Source organism: Camelina sativa, chromosome 10, assembly GCF_000633955.1.
Source record: "Camelina sativa cultivar DH55 chromosome 10, Cs, whole genome shotgun sequence".
Classification (NCBI taxonomy): domain Eukaryota; kingdom Viridiplantae; phylum Streptophyta; class Magnoliopsida; order Brassicales; family Brassicaceae; genus Camelina; species Camelina sativa.
The window spans coordinates 7,885,241-7,910,369 of NC_025694.1; the positions used below are offsets into that span (position 1 = coordinate 7,885,241).

A 25,129-nucleotide genomic window follows, 5' to 3' on the forward strand; every position below is an offset into this window, starting at 1 on the left:
GGAAGTAATCGACGCTTCGAATAACAACATTAAGAGCTTAGGAGGATAAAATGGCGATTCTCCGTCACGAGATCCCACCGGGGCAAATAAAATCAATAGAGAAAAGCTGGTTTGAAGTGAGGTGAAAGATGATGTTAGCTAAGATTGAGAGGAGTAGATGAAAAAAAAAAAAAAAAAGCTAGGGCAAGAGAGAAAGAGGGGAAAAAAAAGAGAGAGAGCAGTGAGGAGGAGGATTAAGGTGAGGAGACGAAATCGAGAGAGGGTTTTATATAAGTAATGGCAAGGAAGAACGAGCTTTAATTCTTTTACTTAATTATAGTAATAGTACTGATTAGTGCGTCGTTAATCTGAGAGAGAGAGAGAGATTTCTCAATAGTTTAATTGAATTGGGAAGGGTGGACATGATGTAGGTCTCGCATCTGAAGCGGCTCGTGCGTCTTTCTCTATTTTATTTTTATTTTTATTCTTTTACTCTAGTAAAGTACTTCCACTACTTTATTTATATCATCGCTGACAATTCGGTTTTGTCGACTCTACGACGGACTACTACTAGTCGTCGTACACTTGCTCAGTGTGACTATCATCATCAACTCTAGGCTGCATGAAACTAGGGGAAATTATGTGTTTTTTTTTTTCCTTTTGAAACTTTAATTTGTAAATAAAGGAGATATATTACAAAAGTAAATTACGGAGATAGCTCTAAATGGTTGGACCATACAGCTCCATAGTGAAGTATAGAGCATTTTTAAAGCAGACCAGAAAAACACAGATAGATAGTTATAGTTACGTATAGAGTTACTGTTTACTCTATACTGACACGTATATTGGTCTGCACTTGGTCCGACATTGGTAAAAATTTTATCAAACAAATGTGTGAATAATAGAAAAATAGTGGACTGATCCAACTTTAGTCCAGTATGGAGAATATCAACCAACCATTCAATGTCATATTACAAAACCAAAATTAGGGAAGCCCACTCTATAGTCTATATCCATTACTAGAATGACCAACTATTCTTTAGTTATTTTATAACAGTAATTTATAGCTGGTTATAAACTTCTTCATCTTCTGTTTACCTAAGTTTTTATCACAATTAGCATCCAACATCCCAATCAAAATTTCACCACAATGTTTTCAATATATGCAAAATTTGAAAGGTTTGAATGGTTGTCGTCGTTGAAAACAAATATTTTTATTTTATTATTCATCAGATGTAGTCCATTAAAAATATAGACTAAAAATAGGAAAAAAAAAATAACGTGTTGAAAACAATCGAAATTGATATATATTTGCTGTCATACATTGTTGTTTTGTCTATTTTACGTATCTATATTAACAAATTAAAGGGTTATTACCATTTACATTAAAGAAAGGGAAAAAAGTTCTGCGTATTAGCTTTTTAGAAATCCACTATGGAAGAGCAAAGAAGAAATAAATTAAAAAAAAGGTTGACTGACTACTAGGGTATATGTCGGCCAAGCTGAACGGAGGGGAAGCCATTAGATGACCAGTGAATTGTTTTTTAATATGAACCTAAATTTTTTAAAACTAAAGAGAGAAAAATACTAGAAGTGTCGCGAAGGAAGAAAGAAAAAGTAGAAACGACACATGTCCAGCTCCAACTTGACCATTATGGACCAAATACAGTTAAAAAGCTTTGATTAATTGTCTCCTTGAATGAATACAAATTATTCACGTTTCTTTTCTAGCTCCTTCCGGATCTGTCAGGCTCCTATTTTTATATATTCCTTCGAGTACATTTTTTGCTAGTATATTTTAGTTTATTCCATATCAGATTTCGCTAGTTACTTCTTTGGTGATGATAGAGGACCACGGATCATAGATTTACTCGTAGATCAGTTTCTATATTTTATATGAAAATTTCATTCGATCGAGTTCTTGAGAATGTGTATTAAATGTTTACGAGCTTCTAGAACAATTTTTTTTTTTTTTTAACAAAATACATTGATAATACAATTGTTATATATACCAAGTATAGTGTAAGTTGACACCATCCGATTTCTAACAAAAATGAAAGACATCCGAATTTTTAACCGACGTAAAAAAAAAACGCTCAACTGAATCATCGATCGTTTAGAAAAATAGAGCTGAGAAGTGAGCACACCGTTTTTTAATTCTCTTGTTTAACCCTAAGTTTCATATAAAGGAACTACTAAAATATATTCGTCTTAATAATTTCGAAAATGTGATCAAATTCAAAACGAATAGATAATAAGTTATATATATACATACAGTATGAGAGATGCATGGGTCCGATGTTTTGTAACTTTATAATTAAGTTAGTAACCTGATTTTCGTAGATTTGAAACTCAATTCAATGAACGCGAAATAATCCAACTTTCCAGCTTTTATATCAAATAGTTAGAAATATTGTTTATGCGATGCATGCATCTTCCCTACATTTATACAAAAGTTTGGCTTTATTTTGTGGTCGTATGTACGTATATAATAAACTTATGATAAAAAATAAATAAATAAAATAAAATAAAATAAAAAAAATTCATGAGCACATAATATTGTAATGGCCTGACGCCTAGACGGCTGATATACAGTTTAAAGAAAAACGAAGTGGTTAGTCTTCTACTACAAATCTCTGTAAATGCAAGTTAAGACCATTACATCAAGGATAACAATAGATTCATTCCAAATACATGCATGCATGAGTCGACTATACAAATTTGTTTCAGTTTGCATGCTTCTTTTGAACCAAATTCATGTTGGCACAACAAGGCCACCAAATAAGCAACTTGCCGTATGATCAATATGTAAAGAAACTTAGTTGATGGAATATATTATTGTTAATCATTTCTAATATTATACTGTTAAAAGTTTTCAAAAGTAATATGGAAACTTTAGTTAAAAGAACAGAATCATAGAAAGATGTGTTGTAACTTGCAATAGTTTAAGTAATGAAAAAAAAATTTAAATTGTTACTGGATTGAATTTCTTCGTCGACATTATCAAGGGAAAAAAAAAGAGAACTGTATAATATACTAAGCATGAAGTACCAAGTTGCAGCTACTTGGTTATGTTTATAGTGTTATGGACCAACTTGTACTCGTCTTTTTGACATAAAACAACATTAGATTTGTCAAATTCGGAAGGGCCACGAACACTGTAGAAGGTTCAAGCTGTGAAATAATATAAGAAAATTGGTGACAACGATGATGGATGGTGACCACGATGATGGTGGTCATATTAGTTTAAAATATCGGTAAATCTCATATTAGCGACATGATTTTGCTTATAAATTCTATATAAGAACATGAACGGATATTTTTTTCGTAAAACTAAACCAATTTATGAATTATCTAATGATAAACTAATTTTTTTTGTTATTTTTACGTAAAATGAGATTTAATTACTTACTGAATTTTAATACATTGCAGTAGAACTCTAAGATGGATCGGATATTTATCATGCTTGATTTTTTTTTTTTTGTTATTTATGTGTGATCCAGCGCAATAGTGTTATAATGTTTTTGACACCCGAATATATGGTTTACGGATCCGGCGGTTTTATACAATTTTACGTATGGTTTAAAACGCTAACTACAACAAAACATTATAGATCAATTGGATTTTAAATTCTCCAATCTTTGTTGACAACAACAACAAAAAAAAAAAAAAAAAAAAAAAAAAAAAAAAAAAAAAAAAAANTCTAAATAATACTAAGAAATAGTTCGGATTATATTTGGTTCGCATCTCATGAACACCTGGAAAACTCGGCAAGTTTTATAATGAAAGATTATATTCGTGTGTCAAAAACATTATGCTAAATAAAGTTGGTGAATAGTATTGTTGTTTTTACAAATAAGGTATAGTTAAACTTTACCAAAAAAATAAGGAATAATATAATGTCAAATTTAATGTATCATTTTTTTTAATTCAAAATCAGGGTTTGACGAATCATATTATTCAAGCCTAAGTGAATAATTCATATATTATATTGTTGTAGTCGCACTAAGGAATAATAAAATGTCAAACTCAATATCACACTTTTGGTTTTACATCATGGCGGACGAATATTATTATTTAAGCCTAAAATGAAATAAATAAAAATATTCGTGCCTTTAGTCGATACGGAACCACTATTATGTACGAATTGTAAGAAGAAAGTACTCACCACTTAAATGGGTCAGTAATAAAACGTCTTAATCGATGTGTTGATCACGTCTTACTGTGATCACTTCACTTTACAAAGGTGGTTAGCATATTACTGAATACCCAATTAATATGCTGCAAAGATTATCCCAAAACGTGGCACGGAACAAGCTAAGCTTTCAACCAACCTTAAAGAACGAGCAGAACCAACGTAACTAATAAACATCTGTCGTCCCTAGCTAGCAGTATACATATATACTCAAAACGATAAGATTGAAAAAGTGATGAGAATAATGTTAGAAGCATGCATGGATCCTCCAGTCGAGCATCAGACTGTATTCAAGTGATCAAGTCCTGTTTTCTCACAGTATCGAGCTTTATACAACTCACGGTGGCTGTACATGCGTCAACGATATGCATACGGTAACATTTTTTTTCGTTTTTTTTAAGTATTGTGGAGAGTATGCTGATACGAACCAAGAATTTGCATGAATATAGTGGCGCAAATGAGGCAACAATATTTTTATAATGAACTATAGTTTTTATTATGAGATGCAATGGGATGGTGCATGATGTTGACGTACCTACTTAGATAAATTGATGTTTACATAGTTTGTAGTATATATATTAGTGATCATGGCATGCTAGCGTACTAATATGTCAAAATCCAAGAATATGCATGTTGATGATGACCAGAAAAAAAAACCGTTGAGGGGATTACAGAAATCAGGAGAAACTGTGAGCAGATTTCTCTTCATTTAGTCTTGGTATCGTATAAGTTGACTACAATCTTCTATGTATTCATTAATTAAACACAAATCAACAAGCTTGTACATATTCATTCGAGTGAAGCAGTTAAGAAACAATGATACACAGAGAGTTACATAACTGTGAAAGCTCTGCTTGATTACAATAACACACATATATATGGATTCAACGTCGACTTTTACTCTTCGCCTTGGTGATTCGATTTCTCACAGATGCATCTGGCGGCTTCCAAATGATGTCGTCAAGCTTACTACAAAAAGTCTTGTAGAACTGCAAAACATAAACTGGTTTTACTATTCTGAGACGAGGCACACAAACCTCAAGGTGACACTTATAACAACTAAGTTCTTCTTCTGAATCTAACCTTAAGGTATTCTTCTGCGTCTCCTGCTGCGTTTTGAATGTCTACCATGAAAATTGATGGTGCAACTTTGAAGACCTTCAGATTTGAAAATAATTCATGAAGAGTTGAGACATGGAGAGACCAAAGTAAAAAAGATAGATTGGTATATCAAGAGATGTAAGAGAATTTACTTCTAGAATGACGGAGAAATGAGACGTCTTATTTGCAGATAATCCTTCTACTCTCATCTGAAAATGGAATTGGAGCCCAAGTACAGGTTTAGATGATGAATCTAAAAAAAAACGAAACTCTAAAGACATATTAAGCTACACATCACCAAAAACGATGAATCAATTTCAACCGATGAGAATGCCTTGCCTAAGAAACTTTTACTCTAGTTTCTCACCTTGTAATTACGAATGTGCGTCTTAAAGCCCATGGACTGCGACACAACTTCCATGCTTGAAAGAACCACGCTTGCTGGCTTGTGTGAGATGAACCTTGTCTGATGCTTCATGGAGTCCTGTGATACACTTGAAAAGTTAACGCAATAATTGTATAACATAGAGAAGTGAGAACAAAACAACTGAATAAGGACGAGGAATGAACATAGCCGGTCACGCCCAGCATTGTACCTTTCCACGGTCAAAAAGTGTTGCAAGGTTCAGGCCCTGGGATAGAACAATTAGGTCAAACGCATTTAGAGTCAATGGACCGGTGTCCCCTGTTCCATCCTGTGCATATATTTGTTCCTGCAACGTTTAATGTTACATAGAACATATATTACACCATGCTGAGTGCAGGCAGAAAGAATAATCTCATCAAAATTAGAACAACAAGTGACTCTGGAAACACATGCTTTATACACAATACTCAATAGCAAACAAATAGGGGACAAAGAATAGTGCCAACTGAATCCTACCTCCGGATCATCAAAAGCAGCATATACATCATCCAGGTTAACATGTTCGTAATCGATAAGTTGTACAGGAGTGTAATCCTTTAGAAACCATTCATCTTTCCTGATTTCTGCAATTGTAATTCGCTGCCAGAAAAAAAGAGCATTCAGGGTCCAGGACAGTTATGGAAGAATATGCATTCAATTGGCATCCACATTGTATAGACCATTCAAATGATCCAGGACAGTTAGAGAAGAATATGCTTAGACTTTCAGGGTCTATTTGAGTGTTATGATATGATTCAACCGAGTATAATGTACATAATGAGTACATAATGATATGATTCAACCGATTATAATGTAATCTACTCTTTCAACATGTAATACATCTCTCAAGTACAGCAGCCAGAATTAGAATTTTAGCAAAGATCTCCGTAAGGAAAGTCAAAACTTACAGTTTCAGGATTTGGATCCAAAATTCTATTAATCAAGGACTTTGCCCCCAAAGCAAAATATGAAGGGCAAGCGAACTCAGCTTTGTCGATCTGAAAAATGTTGGAAAATAGGTAGAAAAGGAAACAATATCAGAAATATAGTACGTTACACAAGCACATAGCCACATAACACGTTAGGTATACAGAAAGGACTCTTGACCAAAGTGAAAATAATTAAGACATAGCAATTTCTATTATAGGTTCTATAGATATTCCTTGTTCAACCCTAATGCTTCATTGGGATAATTAAACTTGACAGAAACAAGAAAATTTACAAATCGGAAATAACAAAGAATCAAGAAGCAACAACTGAAGAGCTCATGCCTTACTATATAAAGTTGGCAGGTCAAGTTCATCAAATGGAAGATATCCTGCCATGAGAACATAAAGTATGACCCCACAGGACCATACATCTGCCACAGCACCATTGTAGCCCTTGTGACTGAGAACCTAAAACCAAAAACATACAAGAACACATAAACTACAATAAAAAATACATCCTATGTCAAAACATTATGATATATGATTTACCTCGGGAGCAACGTAATTGGGAGTTCCACATGTTGTCTTTAGGATGGTAACTCCCTTCAGATCAAAGTAAGATAAATTTAGTTGACAAAAAGATTCATTAACAAACTAAGTTGTCGAGATTTGAAAGAAAACATGAAACAGAAAGCCCCATTACTTGCTCAGGTAAGGCACTGAGGCCAAAATCGGATATCTTCAGGTTTCCTTGAGAATCCAGCAGAAGATTTTCCGGCTGCAAATGAGAAAAAGACAATCATCAAATCAACAAACAGGTGATGGAAGGAAGGGTGTTAATCTTCAGCAAGAACTCACCTTTAGATCTCTATGGTAGACACCTTTACTGTGGCAGTAATCAACTCCATCAATAAGCTGTTGAAAGTATTTCCTAGCTTCAGATTCACCAAGACGCCCATTACGAACCTGTTAGCAATGAAACAAGTGAAATCAGAGATAATGTCTTACTCTTACAGACGCGTAAAATCATCACCAGAGGTTACTTGAGTTGAGAGCTTTACTCACAATTTGATCAAACAGTTCACCACCAGTAATGTACTCCAAGATGATATAAATCTTAGTTCTGCTCGCCAGAACCTAAAAAAAAAAGGAGCAAAAATCAAATTCTCATATGAAAGCAAAGATCTTTTTGCAAAGACGAAGAAGCAAAAGCATTAAACTTGCCTCATAAAGACGAACAACACAAGGATGACGAACAAGCTTCATTATCGAGATCTCTCTCTTAATCTGCACAAATCGGTGTGTTTGTTTATATAACAACTGAACAAATCTCAACCAAAAATCAAATCGAAGAGAGTAAGAAGAGAAAGCAGAACCTGATCAACCATCTTGCGCTTGAGGATAGTACTACGATCCACGATTTTCATGGCGACGCTCTCACCGGTCTCCGTATTCTGAGCGAACTTGACTTTAGCGAAGGTGCCTTCGCCGATAGTTCTACCTAATTCATACTTGCCAACCTTCCTTACCACCATCTCTGGCTTTTACTCAAATCTCCAATTTCAATTTCACTGCTGCATTTCAAGTCTCTCTACTAAAGAGAGAGAGAGAAGAGGAAAGGCAATTGAACAAAAAAGAAAAAAAACAGAAGTAGAGTTGATGATGAAGCCTTTTTTTTATAACGAGACAAATATACAGATTATAAATTAAAGGAAAGTTTTTAATACTAGGAATGTCCCAAATTTGGGAAGGATATACGTGTTTAAATGATCTTAATTACTCCACGAAACGGATTATTAAAGAATCTAATAATAAAGCCAAACAATTAACAGAGTTAAATGAGTCAGAAAAAGGAGACTTTGACGAAGAGAGAGAGAGAGACGTGTTCGGCGACTACTTGCCACATTCTAAAATTCTTTCTATTTAGTATTTACACGTCATTCTTCGTATAAGCGCCTATATAAGGTCAAATATTTATACCATAATTTTCACACGTATACGACGAGTACGACGACTCCTTAGCTTTTGAAATACGGACCTGTCTATACTCTATATAGACTTTTTATGACCGATTTGTAGTAGTTAGCAAGACTACGACGAATTAGACGTTGATGATACGAATGACCCGTTCTTATATTTCGGAAAGCTTATTTGAAATGATCCAAATTCTAAATGATTGCCTTTTCAAAATGTTTAAAAGCATATTATTATTTGAAACTTGTAAGGGATAGTTGAATCAATACAGACATGCATATATCTTCAACAGATTTACAAACGTTAATAATGGTTATGGCAGTAAACACTATAGTGATTATATAACCTTTGATCATTATTCTTTTTTTTTGCTTCTTGTTATTTTGTCCCATAATATGAGGTGTAAAAGGCCGCAATGGAAAGCCCAAACTTATTTCCTAGTCATGGGAAGCCTTCTTTAATCTGCTCTACGTGACACAATTTCCTGGCCACATTATTATTAGATCAACCAATGCAACTTCTTTCGTTGGTTCTATCATTTTGTGTTTCTGTTTTGATATATTTCAAGAAACACAGTTGAACTCTCCATGTGACACAATTCTATCAAGATTTACGTCTTAGTGGAGTCTATTTTAAAACATTACAATAGTGTTCTAGTTTTTTTCTTGACGTACCGTTTGTTATATATGCACAAACAAGACTAGAAGTAGAGTAGCCGCTTAGGTATATGGGAAGATTTTTTAATCTTCTATGATTCCAATTTTCAAATTAAAACACTAAAAAAATCCCCACCAAAAACCATTTGAACTATATATATAAAGTCAAGTTGGTTATCTAACCTATTATTACAAAAAGATGACCAGGAATGAACATTGTACAACTTCCAAAAACAAATATTTCTTCCTCTAAATTTTATGTGTAAAAAAAACAAAAAAACAAAAAGTTGATTGAAATTGTAACAATCATAACTAAAAAAGAAATGGATAAAAAGTGATTTGTACATTTTTTGAAAACAGTACAAAACATCCCTTTTAAAGAATTTGCTCAGATACAAGTTTAACATGATTACCAGAGTTAATCTCTCTAAATATGTCACCTGTCACAGCTTAAATATTTTAACAAGGAAGAATCTTTAAAAGTGATAAAAAATGATGTTTGTTTTTGCCCCTTTTGTCAAAAACTTGATCATTCTTTTACTTGTTTCTTTTTCTCTTTTTATTCATAAACAGTGCTACAAACACACAAAAGCTACAACACAAAAATATTTTATAAAGAATATTTTGTTCTTAAAATTTGGGAAATAGTCTCCCAAATAATGGAGGTGAAGTGGAGAGAGAGACCAAAAACTCGAAAGAACCGATGCTTCTTTTTACCTATCTCTTCCTCATCTGAATCCGACTTTTGTATCTGAGAGATCATAGATGCTGATAGGTCATTTTCTTGGAAAGATCAAGTAAAGAGTCTTTTGGAGTGTTTTGTGTTCATTTCTACTTGTATGACAGAAGAAGAAGATAGCTCAGCAGCAAAAATGTCAGAGGATGTTAAGAGATATCTCAAGTTGGATCCACGCTCCTCCTCCGCTACTTCTGAACCACCTTGCTCCTCCTCCTCCTCCTCCTCCTCTGCTGCATTGGCTAACAAGTCCCGAAATTTCAAATCTTTCGAGCCGCCCTGTCCAGACCATGTCCTCGAGAACGTTCTTGAAAACGTGCTTCAGTTCCTCACTTCCAGATGCGATCGCAACGCTGTGTCATTGGTCTGCAGATCGTGGTGGCGGGTCGAGGCTCAGACCAGATTCGAGGTTTTTATCGGTAACTGTTACTCGCTCTCTCCTGTTCGGCTTACTCACCGGTTCACGCGTGTTAGGTCTTTAGTGCTCAAAGGGAAACCTAGGTTTGCTGATTTTAATCTCATGCCTCGCAATTGGGGAGCTCAGTTCGCTCCCTGGGTTGCTGCTACGGCCAAGGCTTACCCTTGGCTCGAGAAGGTCCATTTGAAACGCATGTTTGTTACTGATGATGATTTAGCTCTTCTCGCTGAGTCGTTTCCTGGCTTCAAGGAGCTTACGTTGGTCTGCTGTGAAGGTTTTGGAACCAGTGGTATGGCTGTTGTTGCTAACAAATGCAGGTAACTTTGTAGATCTGTTGAGTTGAGTCTTTTCAGAAAAGTTTTGATTTTTTTCTCATCAACTTATCAAGTGGGAATGTGTTTTCAGACAGCTAAAGGTCCTTGATCTGCTGGAGTCAGAAGTCACCGATGACGAAGTGGATTGGCTTTCTTGTTTTCCTGCTGGTGAAACGCATCTGGAGTCTTTATCTTTTGACTGTGTTGAATCCCCTATCAGTTTCAATGCATTGGAAGGGCTTGTGGTCAGGTCACCGTTCTTGAAGAAACTTAGAATGAACAGGTTTGTTTCCCTTGATGAGCTGCATCGACTAATGGTTCGAGCACCGCAGTTAACGAGTCTTGGGACGGGATCATTCAGTCCAGACAATGTGCTTCAGGGTGAACAAGAACCGGATTATGCAGCTGCTTTTCGTGCTTGTAAATCCATAACTTGTCTCTCGGGATTCAGGGATTTAACGCCGGAGTCTCTCCCAGCTATCTCTCCTGTTTGTGCTAATCTCACCTCTCTTAACTTTAGTTATGCTAACATTTCTCCTGACATGCTCAAGCCCATCATACGCAACTGTCACAATATCCGAGTCTTCTGGGTATGTTATCTTTCTTGATCACTACTGTATGGTTTCTAACATGTCTATCTGAGGAACTTTAGTTACATGCATATCTTGAAAACGCAGGCTCTTGACACGATATGCGATGAAGGATTACAGGCAGTGGCAGCAACATGCAAGGAGCTCCGTGAGCTTCGGGTTTTCCCTTTCGATCCTCGTGAAGACAGCGAAGGTCCTATCTCGGGAGTAGGCCTCCAAGCAATTTCAGAGGGATGTAGAAAACTAGAGTCTATCCTCTACTTCTGCCAGCGGATGACTAATGGAGCTGTAACAGCCATGTCTGAGAACTGTCCTCAGCTTACCGTGTTTAGGCTTTGCATAATGGGTCGCCATAGGCCTGACCATGTGACAGGAAAGCCAATGGACGATGGATTTGGTGCCATTGTTAAAAACTGCAAGAAGCTAACCAGACTTGCAGTATCTGGGTTACTGACAGATGAAGCTTTTAGCTATATAGGAGAATATGGGAAACTGATCCGTACGCTATCTGTAGCTTTTGCTGGGAACAGTGACAGGGCTCTGAGATATGTTCTTGAGGGCTGTCCTAAACTGCAAAAGCTTGAAATCAGGGACAGTCCTTTTGGGGATGTTGGGTTGCGCTCTGGTATGCATCGGTATTGCAATATGAGGTTTGTTTGGTTGTCGTCATGTGTCTTATCCCGGGGAGGCTGCAGGGAAGTTGCTCATGCTCTGCCAAATGTAGTGGTGGAGGTGTTTGGGTCAGATGATGATGATGACGATGACACAGTCACTGGGGATTATGTTGAGACATTGTACTTGTATCGGTCCCTTGATGGCCCAAGGAAGGATGCTCCAAAGTTTGTAACAATTTTATGAAAAGAAAAAAACTTGGGGTGCAAATGAGGCCATGTTTGGAGAATGTGTTTGTAACTGTAAGTGTTTCAGATACACTGGATGATTGTTTTGCTGTTTGGTTTGGTTGTATTATTAGCCGTGAAGGAAGAAAAGATTATGAAAAATCAAGGAAAGAATCAATCGTCTTATTATTTTTGTTTGCATGGTACATTGCCAGATTTATTTACAACCATTTCAGGATTATTTTTCGTCATCATAACACTTTAAGTGTTTCTATTTCGGCTTACTATTAGTCTCTTCACCATTCTTCTTGTCTTCCTCCATCACCAGATGCTGCTCTATGGTCTCGATGAAGCCAGTAACTTTCTCCAAGCTTTTTTCATCAAGCCTGGGGACGGTATGGCCTTTGGGATGATGAACGACAACCGGATTCTTGAAGAATTCTATCAGCTGGGTTCCGTAAGGTTTCAAGAAATCAGTCTCTCCTGCAACCACCAGGTACGATCATCATAAGAATGAGCCTTTTTGAAGAATTTGGCAAACTAGAGGTGAGAAATCACAGATCATCATACCTAAAAAGTGGAGGGAGAGAGTGTCCAAGGAAGATGAATACGCATTCTCTATCAGCTTCGTGGATTTCAACATAGCTCCTCCAATGATTATGATGAACTTGATCTTTGGCACTTTCTGAAGTGCAACTCCCTGCAAAATTTGCAAATTTCAAATCAGACAAAAGCCTTATGTTAATATAATTAGAATGATTATGTCATGTGTATGTTATAGACACGTACCTTAGCTTGCATTCCTGGTAAACCCCCAGACAAAATTGCCCCCTGAGAAAACCCAATGAGACCATCAAAGGGACCAAGCTTGATCATACGATCTTCCAAAAACTCCAAACATTTCTCGAAGTTGGTATACTCTGTGAATTCCTGAATTTCAAAAAAATTCCAACGTAAGTAAACACACACACACGAATCGAGAGTTATCATCAACAAAAGAAACAGGTGGGAGAGAGAGAAAAAAAAAAAACAGAAAAAAAAGGACTACCTTGTTAAATTGAAACCACTCGTAATAAGGAGGATCAAAGATGCCATCAACATCAGATTTGCCTTGACAAGGAAAAGGTGCGTCGAGAAACACGAGATCCAACCGATCAGTTACAGATTTAGGCCACTTGTTAAGCTGTGTCTTCATAATCTCTCCGCTCGTTCGAAATCCATGGAGACACAAAAACCTTGGTTTCCTCACAATCGACGATCCTCCTTCGCTTCCCATATTTATACACAAACTCACAATGTATTTTGTTATCGTTGTCTTGTCTCTTCCCCTCCACAAAGCCTTTTTATAAAGCTCTCTGTTGCAAATTGCAAATCCAATCTCCTCCTTCTAAGAACCATCGTGTTCACATTTGCAACCTTCGCACATGCGAAATACCAAAAAAAAAAAGTCGCTAGATTGGGCTAACCTGATTGGTTGGCAAATTTTGGTCAAATATCAACGGCAATGAAACAATCAGTGTTTACAACGGACGGTCGCGATTAAAACTTATGTCACACGCGTGAGAAAAGCCAATTGTGCGTGCCCGCTAGTTAGGCGTCGGTCCAATTAAATCGAACCAGTACTAAACCGGATATGTAGTGTATAATCTCTAAATCAACAAGTCAAATCCGGTTTTTGTGTGTGTTTTCAATTAATTTTGTTAACAGAGACGAGAGAGTGGGGGAGATGAGGAGAAGAGGCAAGGAAGAAGACGAAGTGGAGCTTTTGCTTCAAGCTGCTCAAGATGAGATGATACTCAAGCTCTCTGTTGATTCCCACGCTTCTCGATCTTCTTCCGATTACTTAGATCCAGATCTCCATTCTAGATTCCTCGCTCTCAAATCTCAGAAGAAGAATAAAGATCATCAGAAACGACGGCCGAGATCGCCGACGAAATCAAAGGATGTGACTGAAGAGACGCCGGAAGATCTCATGCTCAGATTCTCGGCTCTCAAGACTTCTCTCCCCTCCGCATCTTCTTCGCCTTCGTCCTCTGTTTCCAAACCTGTTCTTCTTCAGGATGAGATCGAAGAAGAAGAAATCGGAGAAGATGCTGAAGTGGAGAAACTGATTCAATGGGCTATAGACGCCGCTCGTCTCGATCCTTCTCCTCCGTCTGACGATGATGACAATCAGAGTTCCGATGACGATGATGATTCAACGAGAGTTGTCAAACGCTAATTATATCAACTTGGCTCTCTACTTTAAGGTATTTTCTAATGTTTTTGCATTCACAGTTTGTATATCAGATCAAGTGCTTTCATTTGCTTAAATACCGTATAGTGTCATTGTTACGATCAGTAGAGAACACTTAGATTCAAACATGCATCATGATGATAGGTTGGTACAAAGATAAGAGATTAGGACAGTGGGAGCTTCTTAATGAACTCTAATACAGCTTTGGCAGTGTTAGTGGCAGCCAAAGATCCAAACTTATGAACTGTGTTAGCTCCTCCTACTCCAGCTAAATCTGATAACCCCCTTATCACGATTATTGGATACCCATTTGATGCGCACGTCTAGGTCATATCAAACACACAAATGTATCACTTAAACAATCAAAATGAAAATGTAAGTTAATGATTTCAAAGATGAATAATTTACCATAGCCACTGCAGAGCTCTCCATATCTGAGGAGGAAACTCCAAAAGTTTCGTGTAAGAAATTTCTATAAGCTGCATTATCCACAAATATGTTAGCTGTGGCTGCTTTTAATCCGACCACCAATTTTGGTTTCTTTGGAAGACACAAACTTGAATTGACACACTGCGACAGCTCCATCTTCTGCACCCATATAACATAAGAAGAAGAACCCTTTAACAGCAATGAAACTATATTGCAAAACTCCTAAATCTAATCAAAAATATCATTGTTAACAACAACCTCTAGACCAGCTGCAAGATGAAGCCACTCTTGAGTTGTATTGATCCAAAAGACGTTCTGAGGTGAATTGATGTGACCTGTGACTGAATATAGTTGCTCGTTACCGTATTTGAGACTCCCTAACTCATTGTTGCCATCTCCTTGTGGAATATTATAGCTCCCGATATCTAAGGACGCTGCATCTTCACCTTCCTTTGCTTTGTTTGGATTCTGGTTTTACACAGAGCCAAAATCATCAGAAAACATGAGAAAAGAAGAAGCAATTAATTCTAACATCAATATTATATTAGTATCTTACCAGCCAATCCCACAAGCCAGCATTGGTGATTTGCTTAGGAATGCTCACATCTCCTATGGACATTGAGTTGTTCATATTTCCTGCAATACCAAAATGCACAATACCTTTCACATTGAACACATCTATCATCTGTTGTGTTACTGCTGCTGCGTTCACCTGCAAAATATTTCTTAATAACATTTACCATCTCCCTTTTATAGAAAGTTAATAGAAGAATTAAATATGGTCTAAAACTTTTATAAAAATTAACTAGATTTTATCCCGCGGTACACCGCGGGCATATAATTTCTATTATAATTTATATTTTATGTTTTATCTATTTGTTAAATATTGAATGTTTTGTAAATAGAGGAATAACTAAATTTTTTAGTTGTTGTGCGGATAAATATTTATATTATTTTTTAACCCGCAATACACTTCATGACCATCTGTTTGTTATATTTAGTTTGTTTTGTTTAGTGTTTGAGATTTTATTTTGATTTTTAATTATTATAACAAAAAATAAGGGATCTAAATACATAATCAGTAATTATACGCTGTGATTAAATCACATTTTTCCTAATGATTTAATTATTTTATACAATCTTAGTTAAATCAACTTGATTTTATGTCAAATATTCTAATATTAGTAGTGTTGATAAATAATTAAATGAAAATTTAACCCGTGTTAACACAAATTTAATAATATTTTATTAATTTCAACATGTTCTCTTTATAACTCATCTACTATATAACCGCATTATATAGTATTTTAGAATTTTTTAATTTTACATATTCGTAATAATTAATTTTTTTATTAAGTTTAGATATGTTAATTATAATATTTAAATAATTATCAATTGAAGTTTTTCTTACGTTAAGAATCAAAGCTCACAAAATTTGGAAAACAAAATGGGAATCAAATTTTTTTTTTCTTTGTTTACGAAAGATTCAGATATAAAATATCTTCAAAACACAACATAATGTATGGTTAAATATATAATAGTTTCTATTTTCATATTGATTGCTGTTATATTTTTAATTAAAACTAGATTTAAGCCCGCGGTACACTGCGGGACAATATTTTTACAACACAAAAAATTAAATTTTAAAAAGTTGTATTTGTTTGTTAATTTAGTATCTTTTATTTAGTGTTTAAGATTGTATAATTGTATTTTAATTGTTAATTATAAAATTTGATCAGTTGTATACCGCAGACATGCGACAATTATTTAGTTTTATTTATACTAATGTTACATTTGTACCGTATTGAAATTCTTATGGTTATAAAAATATAAATTTTTACTGCTTTTTAGATTTAACCCGTGAAAGAATTATTCTTACATTATTATATTTTTAAACTTTTAGTGTTTATAATTTAATCCGTAAGTTTAAAGTTATTTAGATTTAACCCGTGAAAGAATTATATTCATAAAAGTTATTTTGCAGTATATTGTATATTAATTTATATTATAAATACTCCAATTTATTAGATTTAACCTGTGAAATAATTATTTTTGCATTTTTTATCAGCATATTAATAACCATTAAAGTTTTAATTGTTCATATGAAACTGAATATTAGAGTTTTTAAAAGAAAAAAAGATTGTATAGATATTTTTGGCATATGTTATTAAGTGTAATAAATTTCTTAATATATAAATTGTTTTAAGAAATTATAAACCAAATTTGTAGGGACATTTTAGGAATCTAATTGATTCTCTTCGTATGTGCAATTTTTTAAGGATTAGTTTTGTAAATAAGTATAATTTAAAGGACACCAAATGTACTTCAATTTATAGAAACACTACGGGATAATTATTTAGTTTTATTTATTATAATTTTAGAAATATGAGGAATCAACTCCTAAGTACCTCAAATCAAGTAATGTAGATGACGAATTCTACATTTTACAATCAAAATATGTAAAGCAAAAATTTCTATAGAAAGTCTATACAAACAAAATTTCTAAAGATAGTTTTGGTGATTTTATGGGATTAAAACTTTAATTGGTATAACTGTTTTTGGAAAAATCAGAATGTATAGATATTGTTAAGATTTTATGGCAATAAATGTAACAAATGTTGGTCGATTTAAGAAAGTTTTATATTTGAGTTTTTCTGCAATGTTATTTATAGAATTTTTTTGGGGGTTAATATTATAAATAAAAAAATTAAATAAGCAAAACTTAAAGGGCATATCACAAAATGTATATATTTATGTTGATGATAGTTCATATATTTATGTTGATGACTAAATTAAAATTTAAGGTAATACTCAAATCCTAGATTTTAACCCGCGGGTTCGTTCTAGATTTTAACCCGCGGTACACTGCGGAACAATTTTTTTAAAATAAAATTTATTTTATTATTATTATATTTAGTTTGTTTTGTTTAATTAATTTTGTTTGGATTGTCAATTATTAGAACAATAATAAGAGAATTAAATATATAAATATGTAGTTTATAAGCTATTGTCTCATTAAGTCATTTTTGGTTTATGTCCTTCAAGTTTTATGTATTAATTTTAATTATTTACTTAAGCTATTTATTTTAACCCGCGGTACACCAAATAACAAATATTTTTAAAAATGTTTTTAATCCAAATATTTTTAATTTTAATTTTAACAACATAATAGTAATTATTTATTATTTACTTAAGCTATTGTCCTTCAAGTTTTATGTATTAACTTACTTAAAATCCTTCAAATCTTTCATAAATATGCGGGATTTAAAATTTCACAAAATGTATATATTTCTATTAATAAATATTTAGGAAACAAAATTTGGAGTAATGTTAGTTTTGGAAAATTTTTAGGGGTTAATGTTGTAAATAACATTTTAAATAAACAAAACTAAAAGGGCACAAAATGTATTTCAAAAATGTTAATATAGATTGAATTTTTGTTTTTTTGTTTTTTTTTTCCTTCATTTATTCTGTGCTGTTGATAGAAGTTTTTTTGTTGTTGACATTTCAATACTTTGTTTTATTTGGGTCAATATAATGTTGTGCTTATCTCTAGTGTGTGTACTAGTTTTTTAGATAAGAAATATAATAACCAGATAAACTCTTTTTCTTGTTGTAGTATTTTGTTTGGGTCATAGTAATATTTTGTTGGGTTGCTCACCATTCCTCTCCCACATCTAACATACACAACCTTTTTCTCGTGAATCTTCCCTATTCGAAATCGTCTTCCTGCATTTCATATACGTACGTTAGTCATAAAATCAGAAACTAATTTACATTTTTCAACTCAAAGGAACTTACGTCCAATGGACCTAAACAAAAAAAAGGATCACTCTCTTAAGTTAGAAAATGGTAATTAAGCTCAGTAGATAGATACCAGAGAGATCCAAGAAGGGACGAGTAGGGTCGGGTCTGAAATCGACGCTGCGGAGAAAAGCATCTTCTTCGGTCTCAATGACAGTCACGAGGCCGATGTAAGTTCCTCTGCGGTTGAGTTTTCTGATGGGAATGGCGGATTCTAGTTTGTTGGAAGATGTGGGTGAAACAGGCAAAACGTGGGAGGATGAGATTATGATGATGATGAGTAGAGGAAGAAGACAATTAAGAGTGTGGTCCTGGGAAGCCATCTTATTAATGTTTGGTTTGAGAGAATTAAATCCTCAGGTCATATGTATACATACGCATATCACGGATATATATAGAGAATAGAGTCCAAGTCCAACCTCTACGAGAGGCTGCTATGAGCAGAAAACTAATAGTAGTAAGATATTTCTTCTTTCCACGTCGTTATCGTTTCGTTTCGTTATACCCTACGGCTGCGCGCTATTATTGTTAACTTTTTTTTTCCAAATACAAATTTTTTTTAAAAAAACATCAACCAATCCCGTAACGACATATAAGGTGTATTAAGGGTTCTAAAATGTTATACGGTTAGTGTACACTCATCATTAGTTTTTTTAATTAAAAGCTAATAGCTAAAGACGCCCCATTATTTGTCCAATGGAGGTGCTATTAGTTTCTTCACCATTCTTCTTGTCTTCCTCCATCACTAGATGCTCTATGGTATCGATGAACCTTGTAACGTTTTCCAAGCTTTTGTCATCAAGCCTTGGGACGGTATGGCCTTTGCTATGATGAACAACAACCGGATTCTGGAAGAGTTCTGTCAGCTTGATTCCAGAATGTTTCACGAAATCTTTCTCTCCTGCAATGCAACCAGATACGATCATCAAAGAATGAAGCCTTTTTTGAAGAATATGGGCAAAACTAAATCACAGATCAGTGGGGAACCCTTTGCGAAGATATTCAATGACCAGATTTCTCTATTGGATGAAAGTTGCGGCTACGTGGAACAGGCACTTTTGCTCGTCGTACACGCAGCATTGCCTACATGGCATTATATGCTATCTTTAGGACGTTAGGTCCCCTTTGTTTACCTCTTAGTATCTATGGTATTATGTCAAGCTCTAAAGCTTGGTTGTTGTTTAAGTTAAGACTTTTATGTTTAGCTTACTTTTTCGCCTTTGTAAAGATTATTGGTGTTATATAATAGAATGTTCAATGATTAAAAAAAAAAAATCACAGATCATCAAATAAATATACCTAAAATGTGGAGGGAGAGAGTGTCCAAGGAAGACGAGTACGCATTCTCTCTCATCTTCGTGGATTTGAACATAGCTCCTCCAATGATTATGACAAACTTGATCTTTGGCACTTTCTGAAATGCAATTCCCTGCAAAAATTTAATCAGAAAAAAAGCCTTATGTTAAATATAATTATGATGATATGTTATAGACACGTACGTACCTTGGCTTGCATTCCTAGTAAAGCCCCAGACAAAATTGCCCCCTGCCAAAAAAATTTTTTTGGAGTTTAATTAAAAAGAGAGTACAAAAAAAAAAATCAAACTCTGTTATTGCAAAATTTCAAATGTAAGATTAATTAGTACCTGGGAAAAACCGATGAGACCATCAAAGGGACCAAGCTTGACCATACGATCCTCCAAAAACTCAAAACATTTCTCCAAGTTGGTATACACTGTGAATTCCTGAATTTTTTTAAAAGAAAATATCCCAACGTAAGTAAACACACAAACACACACACGAATCGAGAGTATCATCCAACATATGTAAGAAACAGGTGGGAGAGAAAGAAAAAAAAACAAAAGTCAAAAAGGACGACCTTGTTATATTGATACCACTCGTAATAAGGAGGATCATAGATGCCATCATAATCAGATTTGCCTCGACAAGGAAAAGGTGCGTCGAGAAACACGAGTTCTAATCGACCAATCACAGATTTAGGCCATTTATGAAGCTGTTTCTTCATTTTCTCCCCGCTCGTACGAAATCCATGGAGACACAAAAACCTTGGTTTTCTCAAGATCGACGATCCTCCTTTGCTTCCCATTATACACAACTAACTCGTATTGTTTTGTTATCGTTGTCTCTCCCCCCTCTTCACAGCCTAATTATAAAACTCTGTTGCAAATTAATGCAAATCTCTTCCTTCTTCACATTTGTATCGCGCATGCGAAAATACCAACCAAAAAAAAAAAGGTCGCTAGATTGGGATAACGATTATATGGACAGTATTGAGCGTGTCAATATATATAATGTTGTCCCTAGTGTGTACTAGTTATTTTTTGGAAATCCCTAAGAAATAATAATAACTCTTTTTCTTGTTGTTCTATTTTGTTTGGGTCATAATATTTTGTTTTGTTTTTTTTTTTTTTTTTTTTGCTAACGTGCAAATATCATATTAATGAAGAGTTGGTTTTACAACCTTTACATTGGTTTCTTGGCAAAAAAATAAAACAAGAAAGCAATTGTGCACAAAAGGCTAAGATATCTAATTCATTACAACCACAGTCCCATAAGGTTCTTGAACCGCTTTTTCAGCTGTCTTGCAATGATTGAGTTCCTGATCTCACGATCTATTTCTTTGAAGAGGATAGAAGGTGTGATGCAGGTTTGGTTGTGAAGAAGGTTGTTCCTCTGTTTCCATATTGCATATATGACCGATTGGGCTACCAATTTTCTCAGAGTCGGCGGGGATCTGTTATTCTTCACTTTTGTCCAGGAGATGAGGTCCGACCAAGAGGTGAAGTAAATTTGTGGCAAGCCTAGTCTCGAATTTGTGGCAAGCCAGATGGATCGTGCATAATCACAAGCCAAGAAAAGATGATCTCTGGTTTCCTGGTACAGAGAGCATAAGTCACAGGTACTGTTAATGTTCATTCCCCATCTTACCAATCTCATTTTAGTAGGGAGACGATCCAGGTTTGCTATCCACATGTTGAAAGCGTGCCTGGGCATAGCTCCTTTAAACCAAACTGAGTCGTGCCAATCCACAAGAGGTGCTCGCGGCCTGAGCGCATCCCATGTTTTCCTAGTTGAGAAACCCTTACAGGAGTTGTCCTCTACTACCCACTCATAAGAATCCATGCTTTGCGAGACACTAGGCAGGTTTATTGTTGTTAGATAGGCATGAAGAGCAAGGGATTGTTCTGATCTTGGGTCTGCTAAACTCCAACCCTCGTGGTTACACACATCCATAACTTTGGCGTTTGCTGGAGCTCTTAACCTCCGAGGGCCCCCTGTACCTATGAACTTGATCAAGGGACCAAAGCATGGAACTCATATTTTGTTTTGTTGACCAAAAAAAAAAAAGATAACTCTCTTCAGTTAAAGATACCAGAGAGATCCAAGAAGGGATGAGTACTAGTAGGGTCGGGTCTGAAATCGACGCTGCGGAGAAAAACATATTCATCGGTCTCAATGACCGTCACGAGGTCGACGTAAGGTCCTCCCCGGTTGAGTTTTCTGATGGTAATGGCGGATTCTATAGTTTGTTGGAAGGTGTGGGTGAAACAGGCAAAACGTGGAAGGATGAGATTATGATGAATTGATGATGATGAAGAGCAGATGAAGAAGACAAATTAAATAGTGTGGTCCTGGATAGCCATCTGATTTGGTTGGTTTGAGAGAATTAAATCCTGAGGTCCTCATATGTATACATACGCATATCATTGATATATATATATATATATAGCATCCAAGTCCAACCTCTATAATAAGACTACGAGAGGCTATGAGCAGTAAGACGATATTTCTTCTTTCCACGTCGTTATCGTTTCATTTAACATGCGGCTGCGCTCAACAACTTCTTGTTCATTTTTTAAAAACATACAACATAAAGTATCTTTTATGTTTTTTTTTCCTTGAAAATATTATGTTAAAACAAAAATACAGAGTTCAAACATAAGATTAAAGAAGAAGCTGAATTAATTGTTTTTTTTTTATCATCAAAAACAGCAAAAAAGCTGAACAACTTATTTCTTGAAAAAAAAGAATACAGATTTAAACATTCATAACAAGAGGTTACGCGTAGGGATTAGTGTTGTGGGACGATGGGAGCTTCTTAATGAACTCTAATACAGCTTTCGCAGTGTTAGTGGCAGCCAAAGATCCAAATTTTCTAACAGTGTTATCTCCTACTCCAGCTAAATCTGATAGTCCCCTTATCACAATTATCGGATACCCATTTGACACGCACGTCTGGTCAAATCAAAACACAAACAAACAAAAATATCACTTTAAATCAAATTTATTGACATTAAAGAATAAAACATGAATAATACTAGAAGTAGTATCAGTCGTCTTACCATAGCCACGGCAGAACTCTCCATATCTGACGAAGAAACCCCGAAACTGTTGTATAAGAAAGTTCTATAGGCTGCATTATCTACAAATATGTCAGCAGTGGCTGCTTTTAATCCGACCACCAATTTTGGTTTCTCTGGAAGACACAAACTTGCATTCACACACTGCAAAAGCTCCATCTTCTGCACCCATCCATATACCATAGATGGAAGAACAAACCCTTTAATAATGGAGCTATTGCAAAACTCTTAATTAATCTTAACCAAATATATATCATTGTTAACAAACCTCTAGACCAGCTGCAAGATGAAGCCAATCTTGAGTTGTATTGATCCAAAACACTTTCTGAGGTGAATTGATAGGACCATTGACTGAATATAATTCCTCGTAACTATATCCAATAGTCCCTAGCTCGTTTTTGCCATCTCCTCGTGGAACATTATAGTTCCCGACATCTAAGTAGGCTACATCCTCACCTCCCTTTGTTTTGTCTGGATTCTGTTTTAGTCGTACCATAATCATCAGACAACTAGTTATACATATCAATATCAAACACATGTGTAATTTTTAGAAAAATTACCAGCCAGTCCCACAAGCCAGCATTGGTGATTTGCTTAGGAATGCTCACATCTCCTATGGACATTGAGTTGTTTATATTTCCTGCAATACCAAAGTGAACGATCCCTTTCACATTGAACACATCTAACATCTGTTGTGTTGCTGCTGCTGCGTTCACCTGCATATATTTTTACAGAATTAACTTTTACCATCAAGAGGGTTGGTTTGATATTTTTAATATGGATTTAAAATTATTTAATTATTATGCTAATATGCCCAATCAATACTTTACTCACTATATTATTACGAATTTAATTCAAAATGTATTAGCTTCTGACTTTTGAGTCCACTAATTTGGTATTTGTTGTAAATAATTTTTACAATATGTGTAATATTATTAATAAATATCTTCTAAAACATTTAGGAAAAATAATTTTAAATAATATTATTTTTATTTTATTTATTATTTAATATATTTTGTGCCCACACCTAGATTTGGCATGTGCTCATCCCACTGTACACTACTTTTTTAGGTAAGAAAAATAACCAAAATAATCTCTCTCTCTTTTTTTTTTTTTTTTTTTTTTAATTTGTTGGTCAACTTAATATGTTGTGGTTTCTATTCTACCAAAAAAAGAACTTAATACAAATGTTGTGGTTACTCACCATTCCTATGCCGCATCTGACATACACAACCTTCTTGCCATGAATTTTCCCAATCCGAAAACGTCTTCCTGCATTCATGTTACTCATAAGTCATAATCAGAATCACTCCCTAGCTTATGATCTCAAAGGAACTTACTTCCATTTAACTAAAAACAAAGGAATATATAAGGTAGAAAACTTGGAAAACAAGATCGATTCAAAAGGTAGATTAAGTTCATTAAGATATACCAGAGAGATCTAAGAAGGGATGAGTAGGGTCGGGTCTGAAATCGACACTGCCGAGAAAAGCATCTTCCTCGGTCTCAAAGACAGTCACGAGGCCGATGTAAGGTCCTCTACGGTTGACTTTTCTGATGGTAATGGCGGAATCTAGTTTGTGTAAAGGTGTGGGCGAAACGTGTGAGAAAGAGATGAAGATGATGAAGAGCAGAGGAAGAAGACAATATTTAAGAGTGTGGTCATGGGAAGCCATTCTGATTGGTTGGTTTGAGATTTAACATCCACAGCTAAGGAGGTATACGCATACATATATATATATAACAAGTGAAAACCAAGCCTCTACGAGCGAGCGAGGCTGATCAGATGAGCGGAAACTAGTATGATGTTTCTTCTTCCCACGTAATTCTCGTTTGGTTGATTGATTCTTTAATCGATTTTGATATTATAATCTTTATATACATACGCTAAACATGCGATATTTAAAGGGATATTGAAAACAAAATTGACCTTTACGCGCTTAGTATAGCCGTATGATTTAATTATAGTCCTGAATGCATACTACTATAGAAGCAAACCCCAATTGTTGTCAGTGATAATTTATACCTCTTTCCTAATTTTAAAGCCAGAGCCCACCGGCCCATTTATCTCACTCACTATGGGGAAGTAGAAGGAGCTGATGAATGTACCAGAGAAACAATACCACAGTTTAGTTGGGCATT

The 25,129-nt window shown here is 34.9% G+C and overlaps 7 protein-coding genes across 12 annotated transcripts; 2 read left to right on the plus strand and 5 right to left on the minus strand.

The window, feature by feature from the left end:
* Positions 4,899-8,309, minus strand: LOC104717837 (CBL-interacting serine/threonine-protein kinase 8-like). Of its 2 annotated transcripts, none has more exons than XM_010435469.2 (14): positions 7,987-8,303; positions 7,835-7,897; positions 7,676-7,747; positions 7,469-7,576; positions 7,314-7,388; positions 7,160-7,213; positions 6,953-7,078; positions 6,590-6,679; positions 6,159-6,281; positions 5,872-5,988; positions 5,643-5,759; positions 5,428-5,484; positions 5,258-5,332; positions 4,899-5,163 (listed from the first exon to the last, which is right to left on the minus strand). In XM_010435469.2, the coding sequence occupies exons 1-14, from the start codon at positions 8,143-8,145 to the stop codon at positions 5,059-5,061; spliced, it is 1,341 nt and encodes a 446-aa protein (XP_010433771.1). In that variant the 5' UTR covers positions 8,146-8,303; the 3' UTR covers positions 4,899-5,058. The 2 variants fall into 2 exon arrangements, with proteins under 2 accessions (XP_010433771.1, XP_019086055.1); XM_019230510.1 differs by having other exon boundaries at positions 5,100-5,163; positions 5,258-5,283; positions 7,987-8,309.
* On the plus strand, positions 10,080-12,336 carry LOC104717840 (F-box protein FBX14-like). The gene is made up of 3 exons (XM_010435471.2): positions 10,080-10,711; positions 10,800-11,298; positions 11,386-12,336. The coding sequence occupies exons 1-3, from the start codon at positions 10,080-10,082 to the stop codon at positions 12,154-12,156; spliced, it is 1,902 nt and encodes a 633-aa protein (XP_010433773.1). The 3' UTR covers positions 12,157-12,336.
* LOC104717838 (esterase AGAP003155-like) lies at positions 12,300-13,513 on the minus strand. Its single transcript, XM_010435470.2, has 4 exons — positions 13,186-13,513; positions 12,927-13,067; positions 12,708-12,837; positions 12,300-12,620 (listed from the first exon to the last, which is right to left on the minus strand). Exons 1-4 carry the CDS (start codon positions 13,411-13,413, stop codon positions 12,409-12,411), a joined length of 711 nt encoding a protein of 236 aa, XP_010433772.1. The 5' UTR covers positions 13,414-13,513; the 3' UTR covers positions 12,300-12,408.
* On the plus strand, positions 13,793-14,678 carry LOC104717844. Its single transcript, XM_010435477.2, has 2 exons — positions 13,793-14,386; positions 14,518-14,678. The coding sequence occupies exon 1, from the start codon at positions 13,864-13,866 to the stop codon at positions 14,356-14,358; it is 495 nt and encodes a 164-aa protein (XP_010433779.1). The 5' UTR covers positions 13,793-13,863; the 3' UTR covers positions 14,359-14,386; positions 14,518-14,678.
* LOC104717843 (bark storage protein A) lies at positions 14,423-22,520 on the minus strand. Of its 3 annotated transcripts, none has more exons than XM_019231047.1 (6): positions 22,000-22,444; positions 18,464-18,531; positions 15,359-15,514; positions 15,061-15,270; positions 14,782-14,961; positions 14,423-14,696 (listed from the first exon to the last, which is right to left on the minus strand). In XM_019231047.1, the coding sequence occupies exons 2-6, from the start codon at positions 18,464-18,466 to the stop codon at positions 14,538-14,540; spliced, it is 708 nt and encodes a 235-aa protein (XP_019086592.1). In that variant the 5' UTR covers positions 18,467-18,531; positions 22,000-22,444; the 3' UTR covers positions 14,423-14,537. The 3 variants fall into 3 exon arrangements, with proteins under 3 accessions (XP_019086592.1, XP_010433778.1, XP_010433774.1); XM_010435476.1 differs by lacking the exon at positions 22,000-22,444 and adding an exon at positions 18,680-19,085; XM_010435472.2 differs by lacking the exons at positions 14,423-14,696; positions 14,782-14,961; positions 15,061-15,270; positions 15,359-15,514; positions 18,464-18,531 and adding an exon at positions 21,036-21,914 and having other exon boundaries at positions 22,000-22,520.
* Positions 19,185-20,895, minus strand: LOC104717842 (esterase OVCA2-like). 3 transcript variants are annotated; one of them, XR_756306.1, is made up of 6 exons: positions 20,485-20,895; positions 20,252-20,350; positions 20,110-20,151; positions 19,906-20,035; positions 19,594-19,689; positions 19,415-19,507 (listed from the first exon to the last, which is right to left on the minus strand). XR_756306.1 is itself a non-coding variant. In XM_010435473.1 (5 exons), the coding sequence occupies exons 1-5, from the start codon at positions 20,710-20,712 to the stop codon at positions 19,278-19,280; spliced, it is 729 nt and encodes a 242-aa protein (XP_010433775.1). In that variant the 5' UTR covers positions 20,713-20,895; the 3' UTR covers positions 19,185-19,277. The 3 variants fall into 3 exon arrangements, 2 of the variants coding, with proteins under 2 accessions (XP_010433775.1, XP_010433777.1); XM_010435473.1 differs by lacking the exon at positions 19,594-19,689 and having other exon boundaries at positions 19,185-19,507; XM_010435475.2 differs by having other exon boundaries at positions 19,429-19,689.
* On the minus strand, positions 22,569-24,767 carry LOC104717845 (bark storage protein A-like). Its single transcript, XM_010435479.2, has 6 exons — positions 24,420-24,767; positions 24,192-24,259; positions 23,548-23,703; positions 23,256-23,465; positions 22,970-23,149; positions 22,569-22,862 (listed from the first exon to the last, which is right to left on the minus strand). Exons 1-6 carry the CDS (start codon positions 24,661-24,663, stop codon positions 22,686-22,688), a joined length of 1,035 nt encoding a protein of 344 aa, XP_010433781.1. The 5' UTR covers positions 24,664-24,767; the 3' UTR covers positions 22,569-22,685.

Coding starts and splice junctions, on each gene's coding strand:
- LOC104717837 (XM_010435469.2), bottom strand. CDS start 8,145: ATGGTGGTAAGGAAGGTTGGCAAGTATGAATTAGGTAGAACTATCGGC. Junction 7,079..7,159: donor CCAATTACGTTGCTCCCGAG/GTAAATCATATA, acceptor TTTTGGTTTTAG/GTTCTCAGTCACAAGGGCTA. Junction 6,282..6,589: donor TGGATCCAAATCCTGAAACT/GTAAGTTTTGAC, acceptor TTTTTCTGGCAG/CGAATTACAATTGCAGAAAT.
- LOC104717840 (XM_010435471.2), top strand. CDS start 10,080: ATGACAGAAGAAGAAGATAGCTCAGCAGCAAAAATGTCAGAGGATGTT. Junction 10,712..10,799: donor GTTGTTGCTAACAAATGCAG/GTAACTTTGTAG, acceptor ATGTGTTTTCAG/ACAGCTAAAGGTCCTTGATC. Junction 11,299..11,385: donor ACAATATCCGAGTCTTCTGG/GTATGTTATCTT, acceptor TTGAAAACGCAG/GCTCTTGACACGATATGCGA.
- LOC104717838 (XM_010435470.2), bottom strand. CDS start 13,413: ATGGGAAGCGAAGGAGGATCGTCGATTGTGAGGAAACCAAGGTTTTTG. Junction 13,068..13,185: donor AGTGGTTTCAATTTAACAAG/GTAGTCCTTTTT, acceptor TTTGAAATTCAG/GAATTCACAGAGTATACCAA. Junction 12,838..12,926: donor TACCAGGAATGCAAGCTAAG/GTACGTGTCTAT, acceptor CAAATTTTGCAG/GGAGTTGCACTTCAGAAAGT.
- LOC104717844 (XM_010435477.2), top strand. CDS start 13,864: ATGAGGAGAAGAGGCAAGGAAGAAGACGAAGTGGAGCTTTTGCTTCAA.
- LOC104717843 (XM_010435476.1), bottom strand. CDS start 18,929: ATGGCTTCCCAGGACCACACTCTTAATTGTCTTCTTCCTCTACTCATC. Junction 15,515..18,463: donor TTAGATGTGGGAGAGGAATG/GTGAGCAACCCA, acceptor AATATTTTGCAG/GTGAACGCAGCAGCAGTAAC. Junction 14,962..15,060: donor ATCTTGCAGCTGGTCTAGAG/GTTGTTGTTAAC, acceptor ATATGGGTGCAG/AAGATGGAGCTGTCGCAGTG.
- LOC104717842 (XM_010435473.1), bottom strand. CDS start 20,712: ATGGGAAGCAAAGGAGGATCGTCGATCTTGAGAAAACCAAGGTTTTTG. Junction 20,351..20,484: donor AGTGGTATCAATATAACAAG/GTCGTCCTTTTT, acceptor AAAAAAATTCAG/GAATTCACAGTGTATACCAA. Junction 19,508..19,905: donor TCTCTCCCTCCACATTTTAG/GTATATTTATTT, acceptor GTTGCATTGCAG/GAGAGAAAGATTTCGTGAAA.
- LOC104717845 (XM_010435479.2), bottom strand. CDS start 24,663: ATGGCTTCCCATGACCACACTCTTAAATATTGTCTTCTTCCTCTGCTC. Junction 24,260..24,419: donor TCCCTTCTTAGATCTCTCTG/GTATATCTTAAT, acceptor ACATGAATGCAG/GAAGACGTTTTCGGATTGGG. Junction 23,704..24,191: donor TCAGATGCGGCATAGGAATG/GTGAGTAACCAC, acceptor AAATATATGCAG/GTGAACGCAGCAGCAGCAAC.